The sequence below is a fragment of the Cydia amplana genome, chromosome 20 (genome assembly GCF_948474715.1).
Source record: "Cydia amplana chromosome 20, ilCydAmpl1.1, whole genome shotgun sequence".
NCBI classification, from domain to species: domain Eukaryota; kingdom Metazoa; phylum Arthropoda; class Insecta; order Lepidoptera; family Tortricidae; genus Cydia; species Cydia amplana.
The window spans coordinates 2,318,336-2,341,366 of record NC_086088.1 but is presented as its reverse complement, the minus strand read 5'-3'; the positions used below and the strand labels follow the sequence as shown (position 1 = coordinate 2,341,366).

The 23,031-nt window shown below is 44.8% G+C and overlaps 1 protein-coding gene across 1 annotated transcript in view; it reads left to right on the top strand.

Annotated features, from left to right (window-relative positions):
• The window catches only part of LOC134657545 (MICOS complex subunit Mic60-like), a 37,139-nt gene extending 18,813 nt beyond the window's left edge, over positions 1-18,326 (top strand). Inside the window, exons 14-19 of the mRNA XM_063513121.1 lie at positions 925-1,042; positions 4,485-4,619; positions 12,727-12,830; positions 14,673-14,774; positions 16,162-16,247; positions 18,134-18,326. Of these exons, the coding sequence (XP_063369191.1) occupies positions 925-1,042; positions 4,485-4,619; positions 12,727-12,830; positions 14,673-14,774; positions 16,162-16,247; positions 18,134-18,311 (723 nt within the window). The 3' untranslated portion in view covers positions 18,312-18,326. The remainder of the gene's footprint in view (positions 1-924; positions 1,043-4,484; positions 4,620-12,726; positions 12,831-14,672; positions 14,775-16,161; positions 16,248-18,133) is intronic.
• Positions 18,327-23,031: the final 4,705 nt, after the last annotated feature.

Sequence of the window (23,031 nt, the reverse complement as noted above, 5' to 3'; positions counted from 1 at the left end):
TTGAAATTTTCACAGGTGATGTATTTCTGTTGCCGCTATAACAACAAATACTAAAAACAGAATAAAATAAAGACTTAAGTGGGGCTCCCATACAACAAACGTGATTTTTGACCGAAGTTAAGCAACGTCGGGCGGGGTCAGTACTTGGATGGGTGACCGTTTTTTTGCTTGTTTTGCTCTATTTTTTGTTGATGGCGCGGAACCCTCCGTGCGCGAGTCCGACTCGCACTTGGCCGGTTTTTTTCTTTATTTTTGTCTGTTACCGTCCGTGATTATTTCTCACTTGATGGTCTCATCGGAAGATCAGCGCTGGAAATCGCCAGCAACATGCTGAGATGGGGCCATTTTGTGACACTTTATTTTCACTAGTTATGTTCTTTTTGTGTAATTATGTGTATCGTCTGTGTGTTTACGAATAAAAAACTATTCTATTCTATTCAATTATTATCAACACTTTGTGACGCAGAGGGTATAGGGGTTTACCCAATGATTTTGGACTGGTTTCAAAGTGGTGGGTTTTTGCACGTTCTCTTCCAAACAACGGCAATTCGCTAAAGGGTTCTTTTCAATCAATTGATGATCCAAGAAAACAATGTTTAACACTTTGGATTTATAAATATGTTATAAATAAATATTATAGTACTATTTGACACAGATCGACCTAGTCCCACAGTACCTAAGCTCAATAAGGCTTGCGTTGTGGGTACTAAAGTCTATTTTTTAATTCGGTAGACTAAAATGACATTTCATAGTATGAAATGACATTTTATGTTCATACTATCAACTGTCATTTCAGTCTACCGAATTAAAAAATAGACTTTTGACGACGATATATTATATAGTGTGTGATAATGATAACTTTGTCAGAACATAATTCTTAGATAGCAGTAAAGCCAAAATGTCCAAATTGAATAATTGTTTTAGGTGATGTCCAAATTCAGCCGCCAAGTATCAGAACAAGTGGAAAAACAGCGTGTAATTTTCAAGCGTGAGTTAGCCGCCATGGCTGGTAAACTGCAGGCCATCGAGCAGACCCTCAAACGTAAGTACCAGTTGTGTTAATTGACAATCGTTAACACAATATAATATTTAAAACCTTCGCGTTTTGAACACATATTAACTCACATTTATAGACGGGTCTAACGCGAAATTTATTCAATTACCTTTATATACCGACGTTTCGACACAGGTTTCACTGGTCATGGTCGCGGCCAACTAAAGTCTCAGCAAAATGTCAAAACAGAGATTTGTGCAACTACCCGACGAAAAGTGTATGAAAAAGTTTGGGGTAGACATCACATTTTCAAACCACCACACATAATGTTAATTATTGTCAATAGTCCGACACGCAACACTCACAATGAACGCCATTATTATCCTCGAGTTGTGCGAGAAGCAATTGAAATCAAGAAACACCCCAGGAATTTTAATAGGGAGGATGGATTCAACTTATCGCCAACTTGGGAACCAGTGATACAGAAGTTAAAGCCTCTAGGATCTATCTTCGGACGTGTGCGTGGATATTGTGAGTGTTGCGTGTCGGACTATTGACAATAATTAACATTATCTGTAGTGGGTGGTTTGAAAATGTGATGTCTACCCCAAACTTTTTCATACACTTTTCGTCGGGTAGTTGCACAAATCTCTGTTTTGACATTTTGCTGAGACTTTAGTTGGCCGCGACCATGACCAGTGAAACCTGTGTCGAAACGTCGGTATATAAAGGTAATTGAATAAATTTCGCGTTAGAATCGTTAACACATTCAGTACCAGCGTGAGCTACGCTTTACGAACGTAGCCAATAAAGCCCGACAGAGACGGAGCGATAATATATCGGCAGATACCGATAAAATCTTATAAGCACCACACACCCCAACGATACCAAAATGCTTGTCACTTTTTTCTACTGACGAAAATTTCAATTTCAATTTCAATTCTTTATTTTTCAATTTAGGCATTAATATAATGCACTTATGAATGTCAAAAAAGTACAGTTGTACAGAATTCAATTTAAACATTACAAAAAATCACAACATACATTAAATACATAGCCATTAGGAACACATAACGTTATTGGTATACATTGTACTTACAAAATAAATAATTATAAATAAAATCAATTTCAATTATTTAACAACAACATACATTAAGTACATAGCCATTAAAAAAGCCAATTATTTAACCCTTACTTGATTTGTCACTTAAGTACATTTTCCATACATCTCGATCTGTGATGTAGTCCGTAACTTTATAATATGCCCTAGCAATGAGTGCTCGTTTTACAACGGTTTTAAATTTTGCATCCGTGAGCTCACAAATTTCTAAAGGTATTTTGTTGTAGAACTTTGTACAATTTCCCAAGAAGGTCTTTTTTGTTTTTACAAGTCTATAGGAAGAAACTTTAAGCTTACCCGAATTTCTGGTAACCTTTGGTTTATCAGCGTTTGTTGGAAAATTGTACAAATTTCTTCTGACATACATTATTACCTCAAAGATATATAGGGACGGCAGCGTTAAAATGTCAATTTTCTTAAAAAAATCTCTCAGTGACTCCCGCGCCCTTAAGTTATATATTGCTCTTATTGCTCGTTTTTGCAGTACAAATATTGTTTCTATATCGGCAGCAGAACCCCACAGTACAATACCGTATGACATTAGGCTATTAAAGTAGGCGAAGTAAACCAATCGTGCCGTCTCTACATTAGTTATCTGTCTCATTTTTCTGACTGCAAAAGCAGCTGAACTCAACCTACTGGCTAGTGTAGTTACATGGGCTCCCCACTGCAGTTTTGAGTCAAGTGTTATTCCTAAAAACATCGTTGATTCTACAAAGTCAACAGACTGACCATTAAGTTTGATGTTAGAAACTAAATTTTGATTAGAACCATTAACCAAAGAGAATTTCAAACATTTCGTTTTTTTTGGATTCAACATTAAAATAGCTTGACACACTATGCATTTGTTTTTTTAAGACCGAGTTCAGCCCGGCTAGCGACATTAGGGCTCACGCTAGATTAGATCGATAATATTTATTTGGGGTCGCTGTCATCGAAAACGATGAGGAGGACTATGTATTAGTGATGTACCGACTATAGTTTTGGCCGACTAGCCAACTAATCGGCGCTCGGATTGCCGATTAGTCGGCCGACTAGTCGGCTAGTTGGCCAAGCTCATAATCTTCGATCAACACGGGCTTCCGACACGTCGGAAGGGATAGGCCCAAGCGATATCTTACCGTACAAATCATTCTGCCATTTTTCGCGGGGGCTTTCGCCACTTCTCACACACTTACGTACAAAATCCAATCTGTAATGACGACACAAATACATAGAAAATGACACCCTACACAGACAAATCTTGCACACCTCGATCTGTTTTTGTGTACGGAGGAGTCACAAGTGTCACAACACGCACACTAACACATTTTCGTCAAGAGATCAGAAGTCGGATTTGTCGCTCGACCGATCCGCAATTTGTACTGGGCGAGAAAAATCGATAAATCCAACAATTACATGAAACCAAAATGTAATAATTGTGTTTAAATGTAATTAAACGTATGATATGTAAAAAAAAATATTACATGTGAAATGTAACACCATCTTTTTGTAAATTTGATGTATTCGACCTATTTTTACAAAAAAAACCGAGCAAATAGGCATTTTTGTGTAGCAGTGTTCACTCGCGCGACTGGATTCGGTCTAGTTTAAAATCCAAGTGCAACTAGTTTTATTACCCGCGCTAGATCACTTGATCTTGTACCTCGGCAGAGGGGAAATAGTGCGAATACCCTTCCGTGTTGCTTTAAGCTCATAATGGTTACTTCCCAATAAAGATTACATTCGTATGGCAATTGTAGTAGCTTTATTCAAGTTCGGATGCATTAGAGAAAAATTTTGTTTGCGATTGCGTCGTCGCGATTTCAATATCAACTGAAAGATGTTCCGTGCTACTGCGGCGATACACCTACATATTTACCTTTACATGAATTTAATATGAACACAAGCACATTTTGTACCCTAAATACGTAATTGAGTAGAATGGGTATGTAACATTTGATTAATATTGGCTTTTTATTTTATTTACGTCCTACTTTCTGTAATTAATAATAGGCCGACCAATCAGCTTTTTTTGACGACTAGTCGCCGACTACAAATGTGGCCGGATAGTCTGCTTTCCCGACTAGTCGGTGGGTGAATCAACTTTTTCTTGTCACTGGTTGCCATGGTTACGTTCTCCTGGGTCACTCTTTTAAACCTGATTTTTAGGCATTTAAATTCACCAAACACGCTTTTTTGTGATACTTATAAACCCTTTCCATTGAGGGTCGTCTACCAAGCGTGTCAGAAGAAGGTGGTGTACAATGTCTTCTTACAAACTATGCTACTATTGTCTCTTGGCTGACCGGACAGAATAACAACAAGAAATAGTTGATCCACCCCGGTACATCCCTACTATGTATATATTTGTTTTTTTTTGTTCCACAGAGCGCGCGAAGGCCGAGGAAGAGGCGCGGCGCTCGCAGTCGCTATGGGCGGCCGCCGAGGCGCTGCTCGCCGCCACGCGCCGCGCCGCCATACAAGTCACTGTGGACAAGGAGCTGCAGGCGCTAGAGAAGGCTGGTGAGCTACAGTATACTGTTCCTCTCTCTCTCTCTCGACCGTGACTGGCTATGAACTCCGATCCCTATGGGCGGCCGCCGAGGCGCTGCTCGCCGCCACGCGCCGCGCCGCCATACAAGTCACTGTGGACAAGGAGCTGCAGGCGCTAGAGAAGGCTGGTGAGCTACAGTATACTGTTCCTCTCTCTCTCTCTCGACCGTGACTGGCTATGAACTCCGATCCCTATGGGCGGCCGCCGAGGCGCTGCTCGCCGCCACGCGCCGCGCCGCCATACAAGTCACTGTGGACAAGGAGCTGCAGGCGCTAGAGAAGGCTGGTGAGCTACAGTATACTGTTCCTCTCTCTCTCTCTCGACCGTGACTGGCTATGAACTCCGATCCCTATGGGCGGCCGCCGAGGCGCTGCTCGCCGCCACGCGCCGCGCCGCCATACAAGTCACTGTGGACAAGGAGCTGCAGGCGCTAGAGAAGGCTGGTGAGCTACAGTATACTGTTCCTCTCTCTCTCTCTCGACCGTGACTGGCTATGAACTCCGATCCCTATGGGCGGCCGCCGAGGCGCTGCTCGCCGCCACGCGCCGCGCCGCCATACAAGTCACTGTGGACAAGGAGCTGCAGGCGCTAGAGAAGGCTGGTGAGCTACAGTATACTGTTCCTCTCTCTCTCTCTCGACCGTGACTGGCTATGAACTCCGATCCCTATGGGCGGCCGCCGAGGCGCTGCTCGCCGCCACGCGCCGCGCCGCCATACAAGTCACTGTGGACAAGGAGCTGCAGGCGCTAGAGAAGGCTGGTGAGCTACAGTATACTGTTCCTCTCTCTCTCTCTCGACCGTGACTGGCTATGAACTCCGATCCCTATGGGCGGCCGCCGAGGCGCTGCTCGCCGCCACGCGCCGCGCCGCCATACAAGTCACTGTGGACAAGGAGCTGCAGGCGCTAGAGAAGGCTGGTGAGCTACAGTATACTGTTCCTCTCTCTCTCTCTCGACCGTGACTGGCTATGAACTCCGATCCCTATGGGCGGCCGCCGAGGCGCTGCTCGCCGCCACGCGCCGCGCCGCCATACAAGTCACTGTGGACAAGGAGCTGCAGGCGCTAGAGAAGGCTGGTGAGCTACAGTATACTGTTCCTCTCTCTCTCTCTCGACCGTGACTGGCTATGAACTCCGATCCCTATGGGCGGCCGCCGAGGCGCTGCTCGCCGCCACGCGCCGCGCCGCCATACAAGTCACTGTGGACAAGGAGCTGCAGGCGCTAGAGAAGGCTGGTGAGCTACAGTATACTGTTCCTCTCTCTCTCTCTCGACCGTGACTGGCTATGAACTCCGATCCCTATGGGCGGCCGCCGAGGCGCTGCTCGCCGCCACGCGCCGCGCCGCCATACAAGTCACTGTGGACAAGGAGCTGCAGGCGCTAGAGAAGGCTGGTGAGCTACAGTATACTGTTCCTCTCTCTCTCTCTCGACCGTGACTGGCTATGAACTCCGATCCCTATGGGCGGCCGCCGAGGCGCTGCTCGCCGCCACGCGCCGCGCCGCCATACAAGTCACTGTGGACAAGGAGCTGCAGGCGCTAGAGAAGGCTGGTGAGCTACAGTATACTGTTCCTCTCTCTCTCTCTCGACCGTGACTGGCTATGAACTCCGATCCCTATGGGCGGCCGCCGAGGCGCTGCTCGCCGCCACGCGCCGCGCCGCCATACAAGTCACTGTGGACAAGGAGCTGCAGGCGCTAGAGAAGGCTGGTGAGCTACAGTATACTGTTCCTCTCTCTCTCTCTCGACCGTGACTGGCTATGAACTCCGATCCCTATGGGCGGCCGCCGAGGCGCTGCTCGCCGCCACGCGCCGCGCCGCCATACAAGTCACTGTGGACAAGGAGCTGCAGGCGCTAGAGAAGGCTGGTGAGCTACAGTATACTGTTCCTCTCTCTCTCTCTCGACCGTGACTGGCTATGAACTCCGATCCCTATGGGCGGCCGCCGAGGCGCTGCTCGCCGCCACGCGCCGCGCCGCCATACAAGTCACTGTGGACAAGGAGCTGCAGGCGCTAGAGAAGGCTGGTGAGCTACAGTATACTGTTCCTCTCTCTCTCTCTCGACCGTGACTGGCTATGAACTCCGATCCCTATGGGCGGCCGCCGAGGCGCTGCTCGCCGCCACGCGCCGCGCCGCCATACAAGTCACTGTGGACAAGGAGCTGCAGGCGCTAGAGAAGGCTGGTGAGCTACAGTATACTGTTCCTCTCTCTCTCTCTCGACCGTGACTGGCTATGAACTCCGATCCCTATGGGCGGCCGCCGAGGCGCTGCTCGCCGCCACGCGCCGCGCCGCCATACAAGTCACTGTGGACAAGGAGCTGCAGGCGCTAGAGAAGGCTGGTGAGCTACAGTATACTGTTCCTCTCTCTCTCTCTCGACCGTGACTGGCTATGAACTCCGATCCCTATGGGCGGCCGCCGAGGCGCTGCTCGCCGCCACGCGCCGCGCCGCCATACAAGTCACTGTGGACAAGGAGCTGCAGGCGCTAGAGAAGGCTGGTGAGCTACAGTATACTGTTCCTCTCTCTCTCTCTCGACCGTGACTGGCTATGAACTCCGATCCCTATGGGCGGCCGCCGAGGCGCTGCTCGCCGCCACGCGCCGCGCCGCCATACAAGTCACTGTGGACAAGGAGCTGCAGGCGCTAGAGAAGGCTGGTGAGCTACAGTATACTGTTCCTCTCTCTCTCTCTCGACCGTGACTGGCTATGAACTCCGATCCCTATGGGCGGCCGCCGAGGCGCTGCTCGCCGCCACGCGCCGCGCCGCCATACAAGTCACTGTGGACAAGGAGCTGCAGGCGCTAGAGAAGGCTGGTGAGCTACAGTATACTGTTCCTCTCTCTCTCTCTCGACCGTGACTGGCTATGAACTCCGATCCCTATGGGCGGCCGCCGAGGCGCTGCTCGCCGCCACGCGCCGCGCCGCCATACAAGTCACTGTGGACAAGGAGCTGCAGGCGCTAGAGAAGGCTGGTGAGCTACAGTATACTGTTCCTCTCTCTCTCTCTCGACCGTGACTGGCTATGAACTCCGATCCCTATGGGCGGCCGCCGAGGCGCTGCTCGCCGCCACGCGCCGCGCCGCCATACAAGTCACTGTGGACAAGGAGCTGCAGGCGCTAGAGAAGGCTGGTGAGCTACAGTATACTGTTCCTCTCTCTCTCTCTCGACCGTGACTGGCTATGAACTCCGATCCCTATGGGCGGCCGCCGAGGCGCTGCTCGCCGCCACGCGCCGCGCCGCCATACAAGTCACTGTGGACAAGGAGCTGCAGGCGCTAGAGAAGGCTGGTGAGCTACAGTATACTGTTCCTCTCTCTCTCTCTCGACCGTGACTGGCTATGAACTCCGATCCCTATGGGCGGCCGCCGAGGCGCTGCTCGCCGCCACGCGCCGCGCCGCCATACAAGTCACTGTGGACAAGGAGCTGCAGGCGCTAGAGAAGGCTGGTGAGCTACAGTATACTGTTCCTCTCTCTCTCTCTCGACCGTGACTGGCTATGAACTCCGATCCCTATGGGCGGCCGCCGAGGCGCTGCTCGCCGCCACGCGCCGCGCCGCCATACAAGTCACTGTGGACAAGGAGCTGCAGGCGCTAGAGAAGGCTGGTGAGCTACAGTATACTGTTCCTCTCTCTCTCTCTCGACCGTGACTGGCTATGAACTCCGATCCCTATGGGCGGCCGCCGAGGCGCTGCTCGCCGCCACGCGCCGCGCCGCCATACAAGTCACTGTGGACAAGGAGCTGCAGGCGCTAGAGAAGGCTGGTGAGCTACAGTATACTGTTCCTCTCTCTCTCTCTCGACCGTGACTGGCTATGAACTCCGATCCCTATGGGCGGCCGCCGAGGCGCTGCTCGCCGCCACGCGCCGCGCCGCCATACAAGTCACTGTGGACAAGGAGCTGCAGGCGCTAGAGAAGGCTGGTGAGCTACAGTATACTGTTCCTCTCTCTCTCTCTCGACCGTGACTGGCTATGAACTCCGATCCCTATGGGCGGCCGCCGAGGCGCTGCTCGCCGCCACGCGCCGCGCCGCCATACAAGTCACTGTGGACAAGGAGCTGCAGGCGCTAGAGAAGGCTGGTGAGCTACAGTATACTGTTCCTCTCTCTCTCTCTCGACCGTGACTGGCTATGAACTCCGATCCCTATGGGCGGCCGCCGAGGCGCTGCTCGCCGCCACGCGCCGCGCCGCCATACAAGTCACTGTGGACAAGGAGCTGCAGGCGCTAGAGAAGGCTGGTGAGCTACAGTATACTGTTCCTCTCTCTCTCTCTCGACCGTGACTGGCTATGAACTCCGATCCCTATGGGCGGCCGCCGAGGCGCTGCTCGCCGCCACGCGCCGCGCCGCCATACAAGTCACTGTGGACAAGGAGCTGCAGGCGCTAGAGAAGGCTGGTGAGCTACAGTATACTGTTCCTCTCTCTCTCTCTCGACCGTGACTGGCTATGAACTCCGATCCCTATGGGCGGCCGCCGAGGCGCTGCTCGCCGCCACGCGCCGCGCCGCCATACAAGTCACTGTGGACAAGGAGCTGCAGGCGCTAGAGAAGGCTGGTGAGCTACAGTATACTGTTCCTCTCTCTCTCTCTCGACCGTGACTGGCTATGAACTCCGATCCCTATGGGCGGCCGCCGAGGCGCTGCTCGCCGCCACGCGCCGCGCCGCCATACAAGTCACTGTGGACAAGGAGCTGCAGGCGCTAGAGAAGGCTGGTGAGCTACAGTATACTGTTCCTCTCTCTCTCTCTCGACCGTGACTGGCTATGAACTCCGATCCCTATGGGCGGCCGCCGAGGCGCTGCTCGCCGCCACGCGCCGCGCCGCCATACAAGTCACTGTGGACAAGGAGCTGCAGGCGCTAGAGAAGGCTGGTGAGCTACAGTATACTGTTCCTCTCTCTCTCTCTCGACCGTGACTGGCTATGAACTCCGATCCCTATGGGCGGCCGCCGAGGCGCTGCTCGCCGCCACGCGCCGCGCCGCCATACAAGTCACTGTGGACAAGGAGCTGCAGGCGCTAGAGAAGGCTGGTGAGCTACAGTATACTGTTCCTCTCTCTCTCTCTCGACCGTGACTGGCTATGAACTCCGATCCCTATGGGCGGCCGCCGAGGCGCTGCTCGCCGCCACGCGCCGCGCCGCCATACAAGTCACTGTGGACAAGGAGCTGCAGGCGCTAGAGAAGGCTGGTGAGCTACAGTATACTGTTCCTCTCTCTCTCTCTCGACCGTGACTGGCTATGAACTCCGATCCCTATGGGCGGCCGCCGAGGCGCTGCTCGCCGCCACGCGCCGCGCCGCCATACAAGTCACTGTGGACAAGGAGCTGCAGGCGCTAGAGAAGGCTGGTGAGCTACAGTATACTGTTCCTCTCTCTCTCTCTCGACCGTGACTGGCTATGAACTCCGATCCCTATGGGCGGCCGCCGAGGCGCTGCTCGCCGCCACGCGCCGCGCCGCCATACAAGTCACTGTGGACAAGGAGCTGCAGGCGCTAGAGAAGGCTGGTGAGCTACAGTATACTGTTCCTCTCTCTCTCTCTCTCGACCGTGACTGGCTATGAACTCCGATCCCTATGGGCGGCCGCCGAGGCGCTGCTCGCCGCCACGCGCCGCGCCGCCATACAAGTCACTGTGGACAAGGAGCTGCAGGCGCTAGAGAAGGCTGGTGAGCTACAGTATACTGTTCCTCTCTCTCTCTCTCGACCGTGACTGGCTATGAACTCCGATCCCTATGGGCGGCCGCCGAGGCGCTGCTCGCCGCCACGCGCCGCGCCGCCATACAAGTCACTGTGGACAAGGAGCTGCAGGCGCTAGAGAAGGCTGGTGAGCTACAGTATACTGTTCCTCTCTCTCTCTCTCGACCGTGACTGGCTATGAACTCCGATCCCTATGGGCGGCCGCCGAGGCGCTGCTCGCCGCCACGCGCCGCGCCGCCATACAAGTCACTGTGGACAAGGAGCTGCAGGCGCTAGAGAAGGCTGGTGAGCTACAGTATACTGTTCCTCTCTCTCTCTCTCGACCGTGACTGGCTATGAACTCCGATCCCTATGGGCGGCCGCCGAGGCGCTGCTCGCCGCCACGCGCCGCGCCGCCATACAAGTCACTGTGGACAAGGAGCTGCAGGCGCTAGAGAAGGCTGGTGAGCTACAGTATACTGTTCCTCTCTCTCTCTCTCGACCGTGACTGGCTATGAACTCCGATCCCTATGGGCGGCCGCCGAGGCGCTGCTCGCCGCCACGCGCCGCGCCGCCATACAAGTCACTGTGGACAAGGAGCTGCAGGCGCTAGAGAAGGCTGGTGAGCTACAGTATACTGTTCCTCTCTCTCTCTCTCGACCGTGACTGGCTATGAACTCCGATCCCTATGGGCGGCCGCCGAGGCGCTGCTCGCCGCCACGCGCCGCGCCGCCATACAAGTCACTGTGGACAAGGAGCTGCAGGCGCTAGAGAAGGCTGGTGAGCTACAGTATACTGTTCCTCTCTCTCTCTCTCGACCGTGACTGGCTATGAACTCCGATCCCTATGGGCGGCCGCCGAGGCGCTGCTCGCCGCCACGCGCCGCGCCGCCATACAAGTCACTGTGGACAAGGAGCTGCAGGCGCTAGAGAAGGCTGGTGAGCTACAGTATACTGTTCCTCTCTCTCTCTCTCGACCGTGACTGGCTATGAACTCCGATCCCTATGGGCGGCCGCCGAGGCGCTGCTCGCCGCCACGCGCCGCGCCGCCATACAAGTCACTGTGGACAAGGAGCTGCAGGCGCTAGAGAAGGCTGGTAAGTAAATTTTATTTTCTCCAACATGCAATGAAATGTCGTCGCTCCGGGCGTTATATCAGGCTTCGAAGTATCACGTTTAGGGCGGAGCAACTCCAGAGAACTGTAAAGGAATTTCATACGAAATTGAAGGCCTAGGCCGGGAAGTAATTTTTTTTTAATTCTAATGTAAACATGGGGTCTGTGTCCATGAACAGGCTAAACAGCCGAATTATATTTTTTTTTTAATATTTTTAGTGAATGAATGGTTATCGGATCAAAATATCCGTGTTAACGCCTGTTATACACGAACGTACTGATATTAAGAATACGAATCTGTATGATTCAATGTGTTGATGAATAAATTTAAAATCTTGTCTATACGTAAGTCACCAGAGACCATAGACAATATTTCAAATCCACTGCATTTATTTTATTTATTGAAATTGAGATTCTTATTATCAGGTTGTGTATAATGGCCCTAATAGGGTCTATTCGAATACTACACACGCGAAATACGGACGACTTCCGTAAAAATCGTGTAGCTATTGGTGGTTGATATTTATAATTTGTTTTTTTGAGTGGTGATTTTTTTTATTTCATTGCATATGTTTGACAAAAGCACTATACATGCCTGGCCGTGAAAAGGTCTTGCCGACTTCGTATCACTCTCCGGCCTCCCTACGGTCGGCCGTCTATACCTACTCACCCGGCAAGCCCTTGTTTCCCGGCGTCTGCAGTAATGTACTATAAATGTCTCGAAATTACAGCCTTACTTTTGGCCTTTATTTATTTGCAATTAAAAACCTGCGTGCACGTCGGCGGATTGGTCTCGCCGAGTGTAAAATTCAACTACTTACGCTGCCCGCGACTTGAACAATTCGTTAACCCTTTATCAGGCTGACCAAAAATGACAATGGAATGTCCACAAGTTTGAAGTGCCGTACGCGGGAAATATATCTCCCTCGACCTGGTAAAGGGTTAACTTGTATCTCCTCTCCCCTTCACGCCTGTCAAGCTAGAATACATGAAGTACTGATTGCAGAAAAAGTGAATGAATGAAATGAGTGAGTGAATGTAAATGCAAATAAAAACGCTTAATTGTATTTTTAATAGGAATCAAACACAGTAAAAAATAATAATAATATACATATATTGTTATATTATATTCACATACTTACGCATATCTGAGCTTTATTTATTCATATAACCCATTTATTTAAATAAAATCGGTCAAGATATTTTATCAGGGTTAACTTGTATCTCCTCTCCCCTTCACGCCTGTCAAGCTAGAATAGTCCTTAATTAATAATTAATAATAAATTTTCCCAGGTAAAAATGATAAGCTGGTCGAGACCGTCTTGAAAGGCATCCCGAAGGACGCGCGCAACAAGGGTATTGTCACAGAGAAAACGCTGCGGGACAGGTTTGACATGGTGAGGCAACCATTTTGAAATAAAAATCGGGTCAAGTGCGAGTCGGACTCGCGTTCCAAGGGTGCCGTACATTACCCAATTTTTATAATGTATTTTTTTATGTGGAACGTGAATAAAATGTCTTTAACCCTTTAACCGCCAGAGTGATATATAAGACATTACATATCCAGCTCATTTCGCCACAGTCTGATAAATAAGACAAAGATCTGATTTGGTTTTTACAGCACATTTATAACTCCCGTAACTATGCCAACCTTACTTTGCGTGGTACAATTACTGTCGGTGGCGACACGACCACGCTCGATCAAAAATTGCTGGCGGTTAAAAGGTTAAAAGACCCGTAGGGGTCGGATCAAAAACTAAGTACCTAATAAAGTCCGACTCACGCTTGACTGCACATTTCTAATAGGTTTTCCTAACAAAATTGACAAAATATTCACATACAGTGCAGCAGAAGTTGCTAAGCGGGCGAGGTGTTCAAAATCATCTTGACGCGACTTTATTGTTAAGAGAATAAGAGCGTGTCAAGGTAATTTTGAGCACCTCGCCCGCTTAGCAACTTCTGCTGCTGATCGTACATATATTGAACCTGCTCACCAAATTTCACGTGAATCGGTGGAGAAATGCGATCTGTAGATTTTTTTTCTCAAACTTGCAATGAAATGGAAGAGATCCCTCAAAGGGATAAGTTCGCCTTTGTACTTCTTACTAATTGTATGTTATTTTTAATGTCTTTTTGTACAATAAAGAGTTTACTACTACTACTACTAAATGTTGAGGTGACTTCAAATTATCTCCGGATACAATACGTATCCGGTGCGATGAGTGAAGATGATAATTATATAAAGGAATTTCATACAGCCTTACATACCTACTTCTTTTGTTTTTAAACGTCAAATTTTGAATATTGTAATACAGTCAGCAGCAGAAATTGCTAAGCGGGTCAGGTGTTCTAAATGATCTTGACGCGACTTTTTTGTTAAGAGAATAACAGTGTGTCAAGGTAATTTAGAACACCTCACCCGCTTAGCAACTTCTGCTGCTGACTGTACAACGTCTTGACATTCAACCATAAAAAAACCCTATATCTACTTGGCCTGCAACCCTTATTTTCCCGGCCTCGATAGTGATGTACTATGAAAGTTTTTGTTACCTGAAGTTTGTTATTATGTTTATTATGTGTTATTATGTTAGAATAACAGTGTGTCAAGGTAATTTAGAACACCTCACCCGCTTAGCAACTTCTGCTGCTGACTGTACAACGTCTTGACATTCAACCATAAAAAAACCCTATATCTACTTGGCCTGCAACCCTTATTTTCCCGGCCTCGGTAGTGATGTACTATGAAAGTTTTTGTTACCTGAAGTTTGTTATTGTTTATTATGTGTTATTATGTTAGAATAACAGTGTGTCAAGGTAATTTAGAACACCTCACCCGCTTAGCAACTTCTGCTGCTGACTGTACAACGTCTTGACATTCAACCATAAAAAAACCCTATATCTACTTGGCCTGCAACCCTTATTTTCCCGGCCTCGGTAGTGATGTACTATGAAAGTTTTTGTTACCTGAAGTTTGTTATTGTTTATTATGTGTTATTATGTTAGAATAACAGTGTGTCAAGGTAATTTAGAACACCTCACCCGCTTAGCAACTTCTGCTGCTGACTGTACAACGTCTTGACATTCAACCATAAAAAAACCCTATATCTACTTGGCCTGCAAACCCTTATTTTCCCGGCCTCGATACTGATGTACTATGAAAGTTTTTGTTACCTCAAGCTTGTTATTATGTTTTTTTTTTCTTTTTAATTAATATACAAAATTGATGTGTGTTTATATAGATGGAGCAGAACGCAGTGAAAGTGGCGCTCGTCGGTAGAAATGGCGCTTCGCTACCTATCTACTTTCTCTCGTGGCTGCAGTCGAAACTACTCTTCCCTAAGGTATAGTCTTTAGTTTTCAACGCCAATGACCGATATATCCGCACCGTAGGTTCAACGCCAAAGACCGATTAATCGGTCACAGATCACAGAACAACATCGACCTACGTGCATATACATAAAGTTCAACTTTAGTTTTGACACTTCAGTGATGTGGCGTTTGAGTGACAGCTTTTGTGTTTGACACGGCGTGGAAAAGGTTAAGGCTAACTCATTGTCTGTTACAAGTAACACCGCACGTGCTACTTACCTGAAAAGATAAAAAACAAATAAAGATAAAGATAAATATAAAGATAAGAAAAAAAAATATTATAAAGATAATAGATAATAGGGATGTTGACATGAATCGCGAATATATAACATGTTATGTTTTTACCATAGCAGGGAATATTAGAACGCGGAAAATCATATTTAGCAAGTTTAAATATGCGTAATAAATTAATTAAAAATAATCAAAAGTATTTAAAATAATCCCCAGTATCACGTGACTGCAAACGCCAATCGGAGCGCGTGACGTAATCACAGTGGAATCACCAAAGACAAGTTATAAAACCTGCCTAAGTGTCTACAGATTATCGTACCGAAACGCGGTCTTGGTGCGGTGCGGCGCACGAATCGATAGTGTGTAAGGTGGTGCGTTAAGGACGCAGCAATAAGTTAGAGCGAGAAAGAAGGTCGCTGTCCGATGCGGTAGTGTGTTAAGGCTTTAAAAAAAATTTGTCAGTTGCCATATAAAGAATTTAAAAAAATGACTGACAGCAGTTTGTTTAAAACGCCGTTACGTCATCAAGGTCACGTGACAGTTTGGAGCGTTTAGGCGCGAAATTTAAACACGAAACTTATTATACATGTTTTTTTATTCAAAATTAATGAATATAGCTTTTTAATATTTTTTTCTGTAATTATTACGTGTCTATCTACAAAATGAAACCAGTTTCAAAAAATTGTCAACATCCCTATTATAGATATTAATTTTATAAAGATTCGGTCACTTTAACCGGATGACCGAACGCCATTTAACTTTGATCCTTATTCTTTCACTGACATTGAGTGACATGTGAATGTTTGAATATTAAAATTAACGCCACTCTAGACTAGGAACGTATGGTGCAATCTTTTCGAGCGATGGCGCCATAACGTTTGGCCTACTGTCGAGTAGATGGCGTTAATTTCAATATTCATAAATTGTGTCAGTGAAAGAATAAGTGTCAAAGTCAAATGGCGTTCTAACAGTTTTAATCTTCTGTCGAAAGATGGCAGTAAATGTATGGTGGCTAACTCTCTATTCACTCTATTCTCTTTGGTTTGGGCCTAGGTCCATCCGTGTAAGATTGTCTCCTAAATAGGTATCTATAATATTTATTGTATAGGTATAATTTATTTATTGCAGCTAGCTGAAATACCGCAAGACGAGCTAGACAACCTACCTACAGATTTTACGCAGTTAGACACGTTTGACATCATCCAGAGGGCAAGGTAAAGTTACATCACCGAGTTTTTCAATAATGTTAAAATCTCTCTCTTAATGCTCTTTAAATTTTGAAACCCTTAAAGTTGAATTACACAAATTTTCCTTATTTTTAACTCCCGGCGTAAAAAGAGGGTGTTATAAGTTTGACGCCAATATATGTCTGAGGCATTGTAGCTAACAAACGTACGGACCGATTACGTTGCGTTTTTTTTATGTGATAGCGAGTTTCTTTGCGGTGGTTCTTAGCTATGTTTGATAAAAATTGATCCAGTCATTTTGGAAAAGAGTTGATACTCATCAACTCTTTTCCAAAATGACGTAGGCATGAGTGGTTTTCAAGTTTATAAATTTAATAGTTGTTGTTAATGAGGTTTCGACTTTTGTTACTAGCATTTTTTTTTCTGTGGATCGTATATTTTCGTAGTTTCACTGTGTTACATAAACTTTTCAGTTTATACCCAATTTTTCCCAACATGTTGATAATTTTATTGACCGAAGCGTAGCGAAGGTCTACGTTTTGACTCGGGCATTTTGCTTTTGTATGTCCGGATGTTCTCCTCTACAGGTCGCAATTCTTAACCGATTTTCGTGAAATTTTGTGACCGAATTCTATGACTAAATTTTTTTTTGTCGATCCGGTTTTTGGAAAATTTTCAAAATGGCGGAGTCGTGATAGCTCCCGCCTAAACAAATAGTCGTATCGGTATCATAAGAGTTTTTTCTTTTTGAGATATGTTTATAGATTAAATGGCCAAAAATTCAAATAATTTGTATCGCTGGTTTTGGCGGTATTTAGATATTTAGTTTTTACTTGAGAATGAGTAGCTAAATTTCGTCAGCTTTAGTAAGAACTATATTGGCGTATTTTGCAAACGTTCGCTTTTTTTGGTTGGATCGGCAGGTCCCTGGTTCCATCCCCAGTAATTGTATACTGCTACATAACTTTTTGTATTTTTTTTATACTTATATTCGTATAGTTGTTTTTTTATTTCATTTTTTTATTTTGAAAAAATGAAAAATTTCGTATTTTTTATTTATCAAGCGCGGGTTAAGCGTATTCGTTTAATTTTTGTTAGTATCCTTATGTAGTTTTAAATTTTTTGTTTATATTACATGTACTATACCTATATTTTAATAAATATTTTTGCCATACATTTATTCAGTTTTAAGCTCTGCTCGCGAGGTCTACAGCTCACTGAGCCACTAGTTATAATTAGTGATGGGTAGGACATCAATCTAAAATGAGTTTGTACGAGTACCTCATTTACTAAAATGAGGTGTTACAATGTCTTACTTCAAATGAGCTGAGGTACTAGCATATTTTCAGCGTCGACTATTCCATTAATTCCAACGGCGACAAAAATATTTAATGTATATACATATTTATGTATTCATCACTTCCTTTATAAATAAATAAATAGTAACATTTAATTGGAGTGCAATACTGGAGGTTAAGAATAGAACTTTTAGGAGAAAGATAATTTTAGAATCAAGTAAAATGAATAGAGGAGTGAAGCAAGACATTTTTGCGGTACGAAGTACTGCGACAAATTAACAAAATGAGTGGTACAAATGAGGTGCCTCACGAGTGAGCGACTCAACACTAGTTATAATAGTAATGGAATATTGACGACCGGTCTGGCCTAGTGGGTAGTGACCCTGCCTGTGAAGCCGCGGTCCTGGGTTCGAATCCCAGTAAGGGCATTTATTTGTGTGATGAGCACAGATATTTGTTCCTGAGTCATGGTTGTTTTCTATGTATTTAAGTATTTGTATATTATATATATCGTTGTCTGAGTACCCACAACACAAGCTTTCTTGAGCTTACCGTGGGGCTTAGTCAATTTGTGTAATAATGTCCTATAATATTTATTTATTTATTTATTCTCAGGTACTACATGGACCACGGGAACCTGTCCGCTGCCTTGCGTTATATTAACCTACTACAGGGCGCGCCTCGCGCCGCGGCCATCCCGTGGCTGGAGTCTGCGCGCGCGCACCTGGAGATCAAGCAGGCCGCTGAGGCTGTCATGGCGCACGCATCCGTATCCGGCCTGCTCTACTTGTAGGGACCATTACAGCGTGACTAGGTAATATTACATTATTGTCGAGGCTCGGAAGTTATATTAACCTACTACAGGGCGCGCCTCGCGCCGCGGCCATCCCGTGGCTGGAGGCTGCGCGCGCGCACCTGGAGATCAAGCAGGCCGCTGAGGCCGTCATGGCGCACGCATCCGTATCCGGCCTGCTCTACTTGTAGGGACCATTACAGCGTGACTAGGTAATATTACATTTTAATAACAAAACTTCCGTGAGACAAAGACATAGTAAATATATTAAAAACGGGTCACTCACACATCGGGTCACATGTCGAGCGTTTTTCGACTTAAAATACGTGAGTGACCCGTTTTTTAATATATTTACTAATATTACATTATTGTCGAGGCTCGGAAGTAGCTACTTGCTGGCTGAGGATTCGTTTTAAACGGACGACCTTGGGAGTCCGTTTAATTGAATCCGAAGCCAGCAAGTAGCCTTCCAGCCGAGTCATATATAGGGCTTTTCTCAAAAATGGCGCAAGAAATAGAAATATTTTACAGAAGCAACGTTCTAATTTTCACAGAAAAAAGTTCAACCATTAAAAAGACTTGCTTTGACCCAATTAAGTCACAATGTTTAATATCACCAAGTTAATAGCAAATGTTTGTTTATTACAGACTATACGGCTTGGATCTCAACCTAGCAGGATCGACGTACAACATGGACGTTCCATAAAAAGAGGAAAATGGTAAACTTGGTAACATTACACTGATTCTGGTATATACAAATTCAAACCATAGTAAACCTTTTTAAATACGCATACAGACATCGACTCTAATGTAATAGCAATAAATATCAATTTGCATTGTTAAGAATTACGATTGAATTATATATGAATTGAATGTTATTTGCGTACTGAAGCATATTATTGTCTATATCTGAATCCCTAAAGTTTTTTCTCCTATCTTTGCATTCCCTAATATTGTTTGTCATAATGATCAGTTGTCCTAACACTGAAAACCCTAATTTTGGTTTTCCTAATTATTAATTACTTATCCTAATGTTATTAAGCATATTTTCTTTTTAGCGAGGGTCGCAGTTCTAACCCTAACCTAACCCACTTTTGTGGCAGCAAGTTCTAAAACCTAACCATTTTTCAAAACCTTACATTATAGAAAATAATCGTTATGACAATTGATCGTTAGGGCATGTGCCCATTAGGACAAACCAGTTAGGGCAAGTGACTTTAGGACAAACGTTGTTAGGGAATTAATGACACCCATTGTCTAAGACCGATGTAGGCATTATTTTATTGTAAACTTTATTTCTATAAAATACGTCTAAAAATCAACACAGGCGATGACGAGAGTAGTACAAAAAAACGGTAATATTTTATGTTTTGTGAATTCAAATATTTTTTACTTATAAAACATTGTACTTTGGTGTTTCTGTTTGTTAAACGTGTACTTATGTATTTTTTTTGCATCCTTATGCTGTTTTCGCTTAGAAGTAAATGGAGACCTGTTTCATGTTAGAAAGTAACAGTTTTTGACAGAAAATATATTAAAAAGTCTTACAATTTACTTTTAAGCGATGGACAGCAGTAAATATCGTTATAATATTTTCCACATAGCTTGGCTACACACATACTGTCACACAGCTGTCATAACTTTATTTATAACCTTAAAACGCAAAATTGAAATGACAGCTGTCATAGTAACCAAGCTTTGTGAAAAACATTGTAGGTCACACTGTTGTCGAGTCTGTTATTTTTCATGTATTGTCGCAGTCAAAAATATTTTACGGTACACGGCGGGAAAAAGTTGATAACTCGAGCTATTGAAGAAATTTGAACTTAAAATTAAATTGCATAAGGTTCAAATTTCTTCCATTTTTCCCGCGAGTTATACTTATTCCCGCCGTGTACGGAATTTATAAGGGTGCTCAAAAATATCTAAAAATGCACTCTTTAGGCATATACATATTTGTGAAATATCGGCACTTTGAAAAGAAAACTCGTATCTTGTTCTGTCAATTAAAATAATTAAGAAAGATATGTGGTATCTATGTATGGGATACATATACAGAGTTACTGCCTTTCAAACTTTGAGTATCAGTGTGAGATACGAGTTTTTTCAAAGTAGTGCCGATATGGCAAATGTACAGTCACGCTCCGTGATTGTTACGCCATTTTGGGCTCTAGCTAAATTGGACATTCCATAGCGTAAGTATGGAAGAACCAATTTAGCTAGGACCCTAAATGGCGTAATAGTCTCGTGTGGTGACTGTACCTACAAGTAAACAATAAAAATGTAAGAAATTATGTGGAATCTTGGTTGAAATAAAGATCGAAGGGTATGAATTTATTTATTTTGTATTGTAATAACACTAATAACTAATAAACTAGTTCCTGAGTCCAAAACTGTTTTGTCCTAAATTTAAATTATGGCTACTAACTGTGAAATAGATAATTTGTCATGAGAATAAAATGTAGGACAAACAATCAGAAAATTGTACCATGTTTAACCCTTTAACCGCCAGAGTCTGATATATAAGACATTACATATCCAGCTCATTTCGCCACAGTCTGATAAATAAGACAAATATCTGATTTGGTTTTTACAGCACATTTATAACTCCCGTAACTAATGCCAACCTTACTCTGCGTGGTACAATTACTGTCGGTGGCGACACGAACACGCTCGATCAAAAATTGCTGGCGGTTAAAAGGTTAATACAGTTCATTGCATAAGGGCTGATTTAGACGGCGCGCGAACTCGCATGCGATTTCAGTTACATTGCGGACTATTGGTTACGTCCAATTCATCCGACCGATCAAAATCCGCAATGTAATGAAACCCGCATCTGAATACGAAAGGCGATAAAGTCGGCAGCAAAAATAGCTCGAACAAATTTCTCATAACAATCTGAAACCGACTCTGTTGCTCAGAAAATAAGGTTCACGCTCGTTTTAAAGATTCCACTTTGCAAAACTGTTTCTTGGTTGACATGACATTTTGAGAATTTTCAGTAAGCTGCCAATTTTTTTCAATAGTATAATTTGCATTTATAGCGACTGCCAAGCATCTGCCGTTCAAACGTCTGTTAGAAAGAGACAGATGCTTATGTCTGGAGCAATGGACTCTTTAGTCAAATGGCACTTAACTATATCGCACCGTACAGTCGTAGAACGGAGTTAAAATTAGTAATTTATGTAAATATGAAGATATTGTTAAATTTAAATTAAACAATGATTTTTATTTCCTTTCTTTGTTTTATTTATTAACTATTTTTTCATACAAACTCAAAAAATCCGAAGTTGGTTAGTGGCCGATTCGCCGCATTTACTTTAGGACGTGACATGGCGTCACAATCCGAATCCGGCGAATCGCGGAAATAACCCTGCGTTGCACCTACTTGAATAGAACAAAGTGAGAGGGTGTCATTATAAACCTTAGAGGATATAACCAAATGGAGTAGCTATTAACAGGCGTTCCCCTCTGTCGAAAATAGGTGGCAAATGGTCATACACGTCATACACCTGTCATACACAATGTATCGACTGACGTTTATCTGACATGACTATTTTTTCGTTACGAGTACGTCGTATATACATATACTGGGTCAACCAAATCTTGTCAGTAAATAGGAACAAAAAAAAACCATACTCATCCTTTTCTTTTGGGTGCTATAGTACTATTGTTAGACAAAGATAGTATGATTCTCTCTGTCTATGTTTGAAATCAAACAGACCTTTGACACACTATATTTGACATGGCCCTCCCCCCGCAAGACTGTTTTGTGTTTTGTACAGAAAATTACAGACAAGGCGTCTCCGTTTGGTTATATCCTCCAAGTTATAAACGTCATATTTTCATGGAAAATGCATGGGAATCTTTGCAAATGCAATGCAGAGTTACCTTGGTCCGACTCTTCCACCACAATAACCAAGGCTCGGATAAAAGGTCGGCAACGCGCATGTAACACCTCTGGAGTTGCAGGCGTCCATAGGCTATGGTGACTGCTTACCATCAGGCGGCCCGTATGCTTGTTTGCCACCGATGTGGTATAAAAAAAAACGCTCATTTTGAAAATTCGATACATTTTGAAATTATGGATACTCCTATTCAAAGGGAAATAGGTAAGTCAAATAAAGGTTCGGCCACACCGCTGCTAATAAAATAAATTAATTAAAAATTAAAAAACACGACTGCAGTTTAAAAGCGAACTGAAAAGGTAAAAATAATTTTTAGTTATGTTAGGTACTCAACTTAATGAATGTAAAATATAATATATAAGTGGTCAGGGTCGTAGACAGCAAACGGAAAAGTTTAGGCTCATTTAGGATCGTGACTGTACCTGTATATTTTATTTCGATTGCAGTCGGGGACCTTGATATATTGAATTTTTCCCATTCACAGGTACACTTATATTTTGTAAAATCCTGTCCTACCAAATGAATAGTTTAAACCATATTTTGTGTACAGTTTTAGAATCGTCTTTCAAAATCCTTTATTTTAATACCCAACTCGATAGGTTTATAAGTTTTATTTTTGTTTCGGTTGCACAATTTGCAGTGCATAATCCGCCATACCTATTGGTTTTGTGATGACGTCACATAGCCTATGTTACTCGGGATGACGTAAGGATTCCAATGATATCTCAAACACCTAAATCGGTTCAGGCACTTAGCTGTTACGGTGTAACAAAGAAACTTACATACCCACATACAAACATGAACCCTGAAAA